Genomic DNA, 13,140 nt, shown 5'->3' on the forward strand with positions numbered 1-13,140 from the left:
CACAGTATCCATCAGCCAGACCTGTCTTTACTGCAAATTGTTTTAATTAGTCTGATAGTCCAGCTAATTTAACTGTCCATCCTGCTAAATGCTGTACAGCTGCAAGTTGCTTTTGGAGGGTCTGTTCCTCGGGAAGACTGGCTTTAGAGTGGGTTTGAAAAATTGAAGTAGTTACACGATGAGTTTCCTCATACTTAGCGAAGGCTTAGGAATGGCTTTGCCTTGAATTAGAATTGTTAAATTGGCTAGTATGGAGGAGCTTTCCTTCTCAGCTGGGATTTGTTTTATTTATTAAGTAGCTCACGTGGGCTTTTTATTTCAATGGAGTGGTGGGGTTTTTTTCCCTGACAGTTTGAAAGTCAGAGTGCGGATTCGTGGTGACATTCCTATCCTTGTGTCGTGCAGCTCTGTGTGAAACTGAGGTAGGACCTGGAGCTTGCTCTGACTTCTTTTGGTCAGATTTTTCATTTAGAAGCAGAGTTTTAAGAAGCTACAGGGATAGCAGGCAAGTATTTTTTAATAGATCAAAAAAAGGCAAAGAGGACACACATGATAACATAAATTTATTTCTGAATAAATTGCAACATTAAGAACTACTGTACAGAGAAACTGCATCACACTGTTACAACTCTGTCATGATATTTGTGCTTCGTAGGATAAGTAAACATTTATTCTATCACGGCAAAAAATTGTATACTGACAACTAACTATTTGGTTTAAAAATAAATACACTTTCCCATTTATTAACTCAAAGCGCTTTGAGTCTATAATACTTGGTGCTTTTTATTAACTTTCAGGCTCAGAAATGCCGAGCATTCAGAGTTGCCACTCACGGGTGGGAGTTATGGATGTTCAGCAGTTCTCAGGAGCAGGCCCATGACTGCAGTTACCTTCAACGTACCTGATACATTGACCTTTATCTATCATTGGCAGTAAAGCGACCTTCACTGTTGTGTACGTACTGCAGAGCAGACGTAGAATTACTCATGTTGTTTAATGTTCCACATTAGATTTTGATTCACTAACAAATTGTATTTTTTAACAAATGAGCGATGCAATCATGCAAGTTTAGGAATGGTTTTAAAGAGAAAATTGAGAATATGGCTCTTTTTCATAAATTATTTAAAACTACTTCAAAATTTCCAAAAATATTTAGTGCAAAAGGTTAAGGTTTGGTTTTTTTTTCCCAAGAAATATTACAGAAGCTTATACTGTTATATGGAAAATAAAACATCTCTCAAATACTTTATTGGGAAAAGCAGGCAGGTTTTCTATTACACTATTTGGGTTAGGAGGAGATGAAAGATAAATATTTTCAAAGAAACATCGCAGAAGAGCTGTGATGTGATAACTTATATGTACCTTTAAATTCAAACCCAATCTCTTTGGCAGAGTTAAGAGAATGAACCATGAAGTGCATGATACTAACAGATTATCTCAACAAGACGATACCATAGTATATCTTATCAAACAGTTATATAAATTATATAGTAATGTGAACTATCACATATAGTCCAAACATTTATATCCAAAAGGAACGAGTACGCTGAAATTTTAACAATCACTTTGCTTTCTTATAAGTTACAAAAATTAACGTTAAGATTTTTGTGAGGAGATGGTACTCTGTTCAGATATGAATTTCTTCACCTTATTAATTTATTTGATTAAAACAATGCTTTTTTCACTGCTTTTAACTGATATGTAGCATGTTACACAGTGCTTTAAATAGAAGCACTTTAGGTAAGAAATGTACTATCATTACTCCCTCTTACCAGGTAGGGACACTGAGGCACGGAGGTGAAATGACTCATCCAAGGTCACGCAGTAGGTCCGTCTGCAGTGGGACGGGGCTTAGAAACCTGCTGCCCTGACTCGGAGCTTACTCTGGGGTATACCGGGTGTGGCTGTGCTGAGCTGTGCTGCCTCCAGGTGAAAAGGAATGAGATTTTAAGGGTAATTAGATTTTATTTCCTTGAGAAGCAGACAGGAACAAGGAATAGCTACAGAAGAGAAATAATCACATGAAAAAAACCTAAAAGGTGTTTTCAGCAGCATTTTATTGTGTCATCTAACTGCAAAGGTGTTAAGTGTTCAAAAGTTTTTACTCCTCAGCAGACTATGGGGTATATTAAAAAAAAAAATAAAAAATCTTGGGACACGAGTGTCTCTAGGAATCACGGGACATACCCTGGTTCTAAGAGTTAAACTGTACAAATATTGGTGTCTCAAAACTGAATATTAGCGTACTATCCCATTTTAGCTGAGAGATGTAATCAAGTTGATGAAAATGGAACATACTAGATACTTAATTAAGCCTTTACGGTGTAGTCCATTAATTCAGAAGGCTAAAAATCCATCCCCTCCTCGTACAGTACATTCTATAGCACAACATAGCAAGAGTCCCTCGTGATACAGAAAGATACAATACACCTTGGTTGCACTTTGCTCCTTGTTCAGTCGTGGAACAGACGTGTGTTGTTTCTGTAGAGTTTGTACAGCTTTGCTCATTTTATTCAGCGATGTTCAGAAATCAGAGTGTTACACAAACCACTGCTTATTTAAACTGGAATAAAACAAAAATGCTGAACAGGTGAGCTTTCTTAACCTAATTCGAGAAGCCAATCAAACAGGCTTGGTGTCATCTCTCTGCCCTCCTCACTGAGCTTGCAGTACTGCACCACGGCATGAAAGATATCCCCCACTTTCCAGGACTTCCGTTGAACCAATTGCACGACATCTAAAAACTAAATAAAAACCCAAAACAAAACATGCTTAGGATTTGGTTAACGTTTTGCTGGGGTTTTGTTAACTGAATGCACACACTCTGCTGTACGACCATCCTTTGTAAATGTGCTGCTGTACGAGTGAGTGGACGCAATTCACCGCGCAGCAGCATAAAGGTTCTTTCTGTTTAGGAAACTGCACTTCTGAAGTTCCATACCTCCCCAAAGACTGGGCAGATCTCATGACATTTTCTGAAGTAGCTGCTCTCATCAATTATTTCTTATTTCTTGCAATGAAAGTAAGAACAGTGAAAGTGAGCTTGATAAAGGATCACCACTTTCATTGTTATCGACAATTTGCTGTCAAATAATGGAAGTGTGACTATCCATTTTAAAGAACAAAAAAAAATCCCTCTTCATTACCATTAGCTGTGTTTTAATTTATATTTAATTTCCCATATTTCCACATATGTGTATCTCAGTATTTTAAATGTTCCCACAGCACTGGTGAGAGGGAATTCTGGGTAAACTTGTCACATGAAGACATTTGCCACAATTGTTGTTGAATCACAGAGAGGATCTATATTTGATTTTTTTTTTAACTTCCAGATAAACCGGAGGTTAAATACATGTTTTTAAGCAGCTGTAAAAAATCCTGAATTTTGTCCACTTTGTACTTAATAATGGGCTTCATAGGGTCATACATCTGGTCCCATTTTTTTCTGAAGCACATAAATGAAAATCAAAGCTTTTCATTTCTTTGAATTTCACAATCAATATCCAATTAGCTTGCTCCTTCTACATTTCCAGTTTTAAACCACACAAGCAAATATTGCGTATCTCTAGTTAGTGTATCTGTTTGCTATTTACATACTGAAGCCTAAACTTCTAATATGTATTTTAATGATATTTAATAGGCACGCGATTTCCAAGACCACTGTTGTAGGCAGGATGTGCTTCATTATTCTCTAGTGTATTTTTGCAATTGAATTAACTGTTTGCCAAAGCACATGGGTAAAGCTGACAGCTGTTTCTTTAATTAGATGCAATTTGGACTGTTGCTGCTGAATGCATTTTAAATTATGTTTATGATTCCCAAATGCATGTACTCAAGAAAATCAAACAATATCTCTGCTACTCAAAATGATCTTCCCATAGACATTATTTTAAAAGACCAAAATACTGATTTGTAATACTTTTTTTCATTAATTGATTTGAATACTGTGACACTTCTTGTAAGCCTTCAGGCTTGAGCCATTCTTGCTGACCTTGGAAAAGGCTGTTTTGGTTATTCCCAAAATGTTGTAGGTGGCATTTGGTGGCGTCTACAACGGAGCAGTGACTAATCGGGAACAGAAACGGGCTGCACTTTTTGTGGCTGCTGTGGACTTCAGTGCTGCTTTTGGTGCTCTGGCTTGGACAAACACCTCGGGAGACTTCTCAGTTCTGGCAGCCTGTGTCTGCCTGCCTCTCTCTGGAAACACTTCTGCTTTCAAAGTGGTGGCTGGCAGAGGCTGAGCTACATCTGACCAGGAGCAAAGGGAACTGGCACACATTGCACTTTTTTTATTGCTAAGCCAGGGGAGGCACTTCATAATTTCCATACAACGATGCAAAATGTTTCAATGTGTCAGTCTAATTTTCCAAGTACCAGGTGTGTGATTGCAAAGGTGGCTCCACTGGAAACACTGGTTGGTCACTGCCGGGTTAAACTGTCTGTGAGGGTAGCAATAACGTAAGTGTATGCCGACACAGATAGGTCCATCCTGCCTGTCCTCTGAACTTTTGATCAGCTCTGGTGCAGAAGCCTCGTAGTGGTGGTCTCTGAGACAGCGAACCTGAGCTAGTACAGGTTATCTTTATTTTGCAGTCAGTCTGTTCTGCACGCTGGAGCAGTGGGCCCATTCCCCGGTGAGCAGCAATCTCTTTCTGCCAGCACAAAGTGACTCTAAAGCCAATGCACTTGGCTGTGGTAGATCTCGCGTAAAGGCAGGAGGAACTGTCTGGCCCCTACAGTACCCTGCTGTATCCCCCGCTGTAGCAATTTATGCACAGCCAGGCACAAGCTCAGACCTGCCTGAGGCTGCCCTAATCCGTGTTGCAGGCAAGGCAGAACCTGCAGGAGGGCTAAGGAATTTCCAAGCTGGAAATCTTAAGTACAATTTACATCTCGCATCGTAGTCAGCTCTTACTGTCACCAAGTAGCAGAACTTTGTGTGTGATGTCCACGCACAAGTGATTTTTACCTTTATTTTTTTAAGCTACGTGCTTAAACTCCGTGTGAGCTATCTGCAACCTTTCCAATGCAGCCACATAAAGGGCTCTTTCTGTTAATTCTGCCCTGGGCGTTGATAATTCATGCATCATTAATATGGAAAAGTGAATGGATTCATCAAAGCGTGTTATAGAATCACCATGAGGCCTTCTCCAAAGCCTCTGTTTCTTGTGCCATGGACAATCTACTAAATATTTCACATAGCCTAAATTCTGACACATTTAATCCTCTCCTCCCTTTCCATAATAAACGGTAGCATTGCCATCTTGCTGTAATGAAGATATTTCTACATCTGTTTTTAAGCTTGGCAACTTCAATAAATCATAACTGCTACTCCGATTAACATGAATTAATAGTATGCCTGATTCTGTAAATACTACCTTTTCGATTCTGTTTTCCTGAGATTTCTTAAAATAGATGGTTGGAATTCCAAGTTCAGAAGCGGCTATCCACTGCAGGGTGGCTCGCAGCTCCGCATCAGGGCATTCTGGTTCCAGATCAAAGTTTATCACCAGTAGGTTCTTTTGACAATTGGCTGTTCCCACTGAAAGCCCAGAAGTACTTTCTGGAAAAATAATCTCACCAGTTACAGTGCAATTACTTGTGTTAACTTCAAATCATATGCTTTAATTGATATGGTTCAACTTACCCTCTGTATTTTCTGCCTGTTCTTTAAGGAAAACCTTTTCTTCTACTAATTCACTTAGAAACAAACAACAACAAAGCTTATTAGTGATATTTAGGAACAGTCTACAACATTGCTTCATGATGGATAAACTTCTCCCTCAATGTAAGACCTAGAAAACTGCAAGAAAAAAGTTACATAGGATGAAATAATAAAATGCTGAATATATTTTTTAATCTGTAAATCAGGACAAGCTATGGGAATTGCAGTATTATTCCTGTAACAGGATGAAGTACTTGTACTGGTTGCACTGTGTATCACATTTCACCAGGATCTGTCTATCTTTACAGTTTACATAATGACAAGCAAATGATGTTATGGTAAGACACAGCAAGTCTCATAACCTGGGGGGGGAAATACTGAACTTCCAATGTCTGCACTTTGCAGGGCTATTCTCCCTGGCTGAATCTTTTCCAGTCCTGCTTTCCTGTTTTATCTTCCATAGTTAGATACACTCATGCCTATCAATGACTTCACCTACTGTTGGGTTTAAATATAGTAGCTGTTTGGATAAACAAGTTCTGTTTACCCCTTGCAAAAATTTCCAAAGTTCTTAATTTCTTAGGTATCATCCCCTTCTTAAACTACAGGAAACAAACTCCAGTCATGTAGTCACTGCTTCAGCTTCCATTTCTGAAGGTGATAGCCATGCTCATGTACATGTGCCAGGAGACTGCAAATTTGCTATTGATGTCACAGCTATTGCATTCATTTCATTGCTCCTGGAGGGACAGCACTTACAGTACACGTTTCCTGACGTTTCCCATTTTGCCGTCACTCGGGGGCAATGCTACGAGTGTAAGGCTTTGTTTCTATCCTGGGAGAACACTACTCTTACCACCCTCCTTCACAGGATTTCAGAATCTTCCCCCAAGGCTTCAAACAATCGAGATTATATATACTCGTGAGATGGCTACTGCATGACGTGAGAGGAAACAATAAAATGGCAGCATGCACCGCATGGTTTGTCCTGACTTAGAATCCTAGGTGTTTAATAACTTCTTCCCACCAGGGTTTTTTCCAGTTTTCTGTCTGAACAGCAGATGTACTCTGTGCCTTGACCGTGATTTGTGGAAGTACAAACTTCTCACGCCTATTGGCTAACACCTGAGAATAGCCCTGGAAAGCTGACAAGGAGAGTCAGAAATGTATCCCTTTGGTCCTCGGAAATAGAAGGGAGAGGGGTCATCTTTACGAATGTGTGTAGGAGGTATCACTGCCTGCTGTGAAGATGAGAGTGCTTTAACATGGTTAGTCTCTGCATCGGCAGCTGAGAGAATGCATGTAACTCTACAGAAATATGAATGCCCAGATTTCTTACCAAAAAAAGACTCTCGAAAGCAGGACAGTTCTAGTATAGTCTGGTAATGAGCTGTGAAGATTTTCTGATGTCACAGACTTCCCAAAGTTCCCATGTTCAATGCGTGATGTACAATCCGTACACTTCTGCATGGCCCTGACCTGACTGCCTCAGGACATTCCCCAGCTGGCAGGTTGTACCAGGTTTCAGGGTACCGGAATCTTCAGGCAGGTACTTGCACATCTCTTGATAATTTTATGCCATGCCCAGCAACAATAGGTAAGATGTACTCTGGGCCAAAATATTATTGTTCTTGGAAAGAATGCTATGGTATTTTTTTCCTTTGACTTGAATTGATGCTGATTTGCTTGAAACTTACTTGCCATTACAGTAAGGTTTTGAAAATATTTGAAGTTACTGGGAGAAGAAAGTTCACACAATGGGAATCTGATACCACATAAAACTGTCTTTTAGGCAGAGTGGTTGCTGGATCCATACTCTCTTGAGAGATCCACCTGGGTGGGCTTTCCTGTAATCTGTCACTGTCTAATGCTGTCACTCGGCACAGACACCTGCGTGTGCTTTTTTCTGAAGCTAACGGCAGGCTCAGCAGCAGGTGCAAAGCAGGGCTTGGCACATTTTAGATGGTGTAAATGATTTGCAGTTAAAATTAGACTAAACATCAAGTCTCGCTTCAGTGACTACTTACTTAATCATAGGAGAAGATGGCATGTTCTCCTGATAAATTTCCAGGTCCATAATGCCAAGGCTGCTAGTTGTACTGCTGTTGCCATTGCTGACAAAGCAAAAGTTTAAATATTAGTGCCAAGCTGCACTGAACAAGTCTCCATACATCTTTTTAAAATTTATTTATGTACAAAGCAAAGGGAGGAGGCTGCCCCCTGTTATGCAGAGTTCCATAAAATCAATTGTGCTCAGCAAGTGGTTCCCAGAATGAAGCACACTAATCTGCTCAAAATAATGAGGCTTTTATTAAAATAGTTCTGGATGGAGCATGTATCAAGTGATGCAGTAAACTGGAGGGGAAAAAAAAAGTGGACCAGCTTCTTGTTAATGTCTTATGCAATGAATGTTTGGCTTCAAACAAAAAAACAGTCTGCATGACTCCTTTAAAAGAAGGATTATCAGGTACAGAGATGTCCTGGAAAAAACCTGCAGAGATTCAGATACCTCTGAACATGGTGAGTTACAGCAAGGCATTTGGTTGCCCATCATACTACTTACCTGCTGGGTGACTCCATGCCTGTAACCAGCAGCAGTTTCAGTGTATTACATCATACCTCAAATACTATCGGGGATCTGATGGAACCCACAGGTACAGTGACGGCCCCTTATGTTTCAGACTACTCTGGAAGACTGAGATTTTAATTAAAGCCCGTGCTCACTGAGACCAGTAATACATAGAAGTATTCTCTTTGGCTTCTTCATAAGAATGAAGTATTACATCTGAGAATATTTGGAAAAAGTAGTACCAGTTCACTTTATAACATCATTATAAATTTATCAGTGAATGTTTATGCCGATATTGTAATAGTCTCATGAACAGGTTGTGAATTTGCTGGCTGCGAGTCAATTAGCACAAACAAGTTCCGTGTGGCGAGTCAGCTTGAACCACTTAATTTTTACTGGAAAAGCAACTAATAGTATTTTTCCTTACATTAGAAGGATTGACTAGACAGTTCCTTTCGCCATCAGGTTTTTCTGAGTCAGTGTCAGCACGCCATGCATTCAGACTTGCTGTAGCAATTTCTGTTTCAATGCAGAGCCAAAAGGCACAATACATTAGCTCTCTCAGACAAAGGACTTGTTAAAGGTTGATACTATAATAATGGGATGAATGTTCACCCACACTGACAGACAAGTTTTCTTCAGAGTTTTTTCAGCTAGCCAACAGTGCTCTCTGACAGAGACTCTTTCTCTTCCCTGCTTCATTACCATACTGTCTTCCCTTCTTGTCGTCTTAATACCCAAGAGAAAGATGTAATTACTTAACAATATTTTAAAACCTAATGTAAGAGCATGTGAAGAAAAAAACCTTGCTCAATTTGAATTCGTGAAAGGGTTAAAGGCAAACTAACATCACTTGATATAAACTCTGAGGACTAGATAACATCTTTAAACACATGTCCTGACTTGAACAGGAACAAAAAGCAGCACGTTGCAATGGGAGCTCTGGAATTTATGCCTGCTCAGGAGTAACTTGGCCATCCTCTGTTGATCTGCTCCCCTGTGCCAATCTAAGCAGATCAGGGCTCTATCTCTGCTCTAAATGCACAGATATCCAGTGGGAATAGCGGTCTCATCAATCTCAGCTAAGGAGATGCCCAAATAAACATTATGCAAATAGCAGAAAATAAATCAAAGGAGACCATAACAGCTTGTCCAATGACCCTTTCACTGTAGGACTGAGCTGCTTGCATGGTGCAAGGAAGTTTTTTTTTCTTTGTCTGAATCTAGCTGCTCACCAACAAAAAGAGCTGGCTAGGAACTAGAACGTGGCTAATTTTTTTCCCTTTTTACAAAATAAAGATATGAACTCTGTCATTAGGCTTTCTGACTAGTATTCTGACTAAATCTTGAGCTGCTGACCCTCATTCCTGATGCATGGTAGTCAAATCATTGGCTTGGTTGATTACTGAGAACAGACAATATGGGTACCTCAGGGATCGCTCGCTGAGTTGTAAGTAGCTACTTGTGTCGTCGGGGTTGTCCTCATCGTTAGCTAGCTGGGACCAGCTGCCAGTGCTTTCTTCACTGCTGCTGAGATGGTTTGGAAATTCTTCAGCTGTTTTTGTCTCTCCTATGATTTCAGCATCTGGTCTGCTCTGAGGACTATTGCTGGTAGGATGATAAGGAAGGCACAGCAATATTATAATATAGGCAAACAAACTGGTGCTACCCATCTTCAGGCAATGCTGCTCATTAAAGTCAACCCAGCTGCAAAATTATACAGATGTAAGAGACTGGACAAGTTTATAGTTTATACACGAAGTCCAGCTCAACATATGGTCTGAGATCTTAAAAAAGGATCTTCTTATGACTGTTACAAGCAGCATAGAAAAGGTTTAACTTGTACAAAAAGATTTTACATGTACAAAAAGAACTGCTCACTGCATAGGCCTATTGCTTAATGCACTTCAGTGGTTGAAATACGTGGTATATGTTAGTGCAGAATGACAGCATTTCTTGGAAATACATATTGGCACTAAATCCCTTTCCTACTAAAGGGTGAGTAAGTTTTTTGCCAGGGTTTTCTACTGTGTTAGCACTGTAGATCCAAAAGAGGTCTAGAAGGAATAGTAGGAGAGTATTGTGGGTTGTGAATCCCTAACAATTCTTTGCCTTCTGTACTTCTTAGGATCTCTGCTGCTTAGGCTGGGGAAGGACAAAACATTCTTTTTCTAGGTAGGTATGCAGCAGGTAGTCAGAAACCAGACTGAATATGGAGCCCAGACAGAGTTTAGAAAATACAGGATTAAGGGGAAAATGCTCTGTAATTCTGCATGCTTGACATGTCACACATACAGAGATAAGTATGCACGCTGCCACAAATGCACACACAAACAAAAAGTAAAAACTATATTTATGGTAACTGTTCAGAGCCAAACTGGACGTTGTGATCTTTACCCTGGGACTTTTGATACGCAGAATATAATAATCCAAACCCCTCTTTTTGGACGATAATAAAGAGTTAATTATATCCCTGCAGCACCAGAATAACAATTAAAGCAAAACTGTAATTTGTTATATTTACTGGATGGTCTGCATTTGCAACTTTGTGACTAAAACAATGTAATGTGTACTGGCAATCCTCTGCAGGATCCTTCTAGAGAAGTTCTCACCCTCAGAGTTTTAGCTATAGTTATGGCTGAGGTGCCTGCCTTCAGTTAGAGCAAGAGATCATCCCAAAAATTCTATTACTCCCAACTAATTAACTTGATTAAGAATATACTGAGATAGTATCATTGTGGATATCTCCTCCTGCTATGCTCTCACTCTCAGGACAACTGAGAAGTTGCTGCAGTAATGTTGGATGTTAAAGAGAGATGGAGCTTCCTGTACAGGGAGAAAGGGAGTTGTTTGCCTGAGGGCCGCTGGTCTACCAGGCAGTCAACATCTGTCAAATAACTACACTTGCATCCCTGACCCCTTGGGTACAAAACTCATCATCTGTAGTAGCATGAAGGCACTGAGCAGCCAGGTGGCAGGGTAGTGGTGTTATTCAGATTTTTAATACAGGGCAGGTAGCACCTAATACTTGGTCCAAAACATGAGAGATTTTTGTGGGGGCTGTTACTTCGCGCTTCAGGTTTTGTTTCATTCGTTATGCAGTTACATCTCAGACCAGCGATGCTTTGAACTGACAGTTCCTGACTTCTGAACAGTCGGTTGGAATGGTTTCTGTGTATCTGTGGCAGGACTGAGTCTGTTGCACTGCCTACGCACAAGAAATAACTCTATTTCCTTGCTGAAGACCTCTTCCTCAGGCCCGCATGGCTTTTTTTTTTTTTTTTAATATTATTATTTATTATTTTATTTTTTCTAATTGACTGTATGTCTGCTTGATATTTTGCCTGGAGTCCTATGTGCCTGTATCTGCACTAGCAAGTAATTTCATGAGGTAGGAGTGGATCAGTGGATCAAAGCACTTGATGCTGATGTTTTTATATCTACCTTGAATATATTTTTGGGGTTTTATTTCAACCTAGACTTGGTCCAGACAGCCATGCCACAAATGGTTCATATCCATGTGAAGAACCACTGGAAGCTTTGCCCTCCCAGTAGGGGTACCAGCACATCTGGTATGCGCTTACGTAGCTTCTGTTTTGAGATTCCGTTAAAAGAAATCTGCATTGCATGCTGCAAATGGAGCCGATGCATGGAAATGGAGACAAGCCGATTCAGAACTGTGCTGCAATGCTGAACCAAAATGTTCACATAGGCGTAGCCTCTGGGCACCAATTCTGCCCTACCAATCCTACTGCTTTAAACTTCCCATAGCCACTTTAGGAACTATGCATCAAAGGCAGAGGAAAAGTTGTTATTAAAGGGCTCATATGAAAATAACTTCCTTTTCAAAGAGTCAAGATTCTAAATAGGCAGATTTCTAAATGTATCTTATTAAAAGCAGGTTCCGCTCAAAGGAAGAGGAAGGTTAGTGGGGGAGAGTCACTATGAAAGAATAGCAACACTATGATAATTATCCACCTAATTACTACCATACACAGGGAAGTACATGCTTTCTCACTTCAAGCAGAGCTTTGTCAAAAGCCAAAACAAAGCACTGCCTAGAATAAAATGAGCTACAAAATGGTTTCTGACACTAGCACCTGCACTCTTTCTAGCACTCTGAGATAATGGGGTGTTGCAATGCTCCAAGTGATTGGCAGCTTAGATACCATTAAAGTAACAGATACGATGAAGAAGTATAGTTAAAAATAGGCAGTGCCTTGAGAGAAAGTCTTGTTCTTAACCTCGTAGCATCCACAGCAATCCTCTACGTTTGCACTGCACTCTCATACTGCAGGGCTTACCCTTTGCCTTAACCAAAGCAAGTTGCAGATTTCTCAACAAAAGGAGTACAGCTATAAGGAGAGGGTGGCAAGCTGCGGTATAGACTCCGTGAAATGAAATTTTATTCTCTTCTCTATCTAAGTTCTAACAAAGAAATCTCGAATCAAAGGAGGTGGGGGGTACTTTTAAATACTATTTTATTTCTTCCACTAAAGAATGTTTTTTACTTGTAGCTCCAGATTGTAAACACAAAACTTCAAGCTCTCGGAAGCCTGGTCTTGTTTCTAGGTACATTACGAAAGCATTAGTTATGTGAACAAGTGTAGCAGAGAACGACAGGTCAAATTCTGCTATCTTTTGTTTTACACTAGCACTGATTTTTAGTTTTATTTTTTTTTAATTGAGATATCAGCCAACGCTAAATGAAAGTTCAAACTTTGCTCATCTTTCCTGTCTTGACTATGGAAGACTTAAATATCTGTACAGGAAAAACCTACTTTTTTGTGCAGTATTAGATTTGAATCTCAGAACCATAATATTTTCATATTCAATGTAAGTTTGCTCCAGAAATCAGCACTGTGATATATGATTGGGTGATTTTATACCATTAGAAACCTGTAGC

The 13,140-nt window shown here is 39.8% G+C and overlaps 1 protein-coding gene across 7 annotated transcripts in view; it reads right to left on the reverse strand.

Moving 5' to 3' along the window:
* Positions 1–1,176: 1,176 nt before the first annotated feature.
* SPHKAP (SPHK1 interactor, AKAP domain containing) overlaps positions 1,177–13,140 on the reverse strand; it is a 102,789-nt gene continuing 90,825 nt past the window's right edge. For 5 of the 7 annotated variants that reach the window (XM_075761072.1, XM_075761066.1, XM_075761067.1 and 2 more), the window contains 5 exons: positions 9,663–9,842; positions 7,693–7,779; positions 5,648–5,700; positions 5,379–5,563; positions 2,445–2,744 (listed from right to left, as the gene is read on the reverse strand). In XM_075761072.1, coding sequence (XP_075617187.1) covers positions 2,601–2,744; positions 5,379–5,563; positions 5,648–5,700; positions 7,693–7,779; positions 9,663–9,842 — 649 coding nt within the window. In that variant the 3' untranslated portion in view covers positions 2,445–2,600. Of the gene's footprint in view, positions 2,745–5,378; positions 5,564–5,647; positions 5,701–7,692; positions 7,780–9,662; positions 9,843–13,140 lie in introns of all 7 variants that reach the window. The other 2 variants (XM_075761070.1, XM_075761068.1) reach the window with 2 other exon arrangements.

The sequence above is a fragment of the Balearica regulorum genome, chromosome 9 (genome assembly GCF_011004875.1).
Source record: "Balearica regulorum gibbericeps isolate bBalReg1 chromosome 9, bBalReg1.pri, whole genome shotgun sequence".
Taxonomy (NCBI): Eukaryota; Metazoa; Chordata; class Aves; order Gruiformes; family Gruidae; genus Balearica; species Balearica regulorum.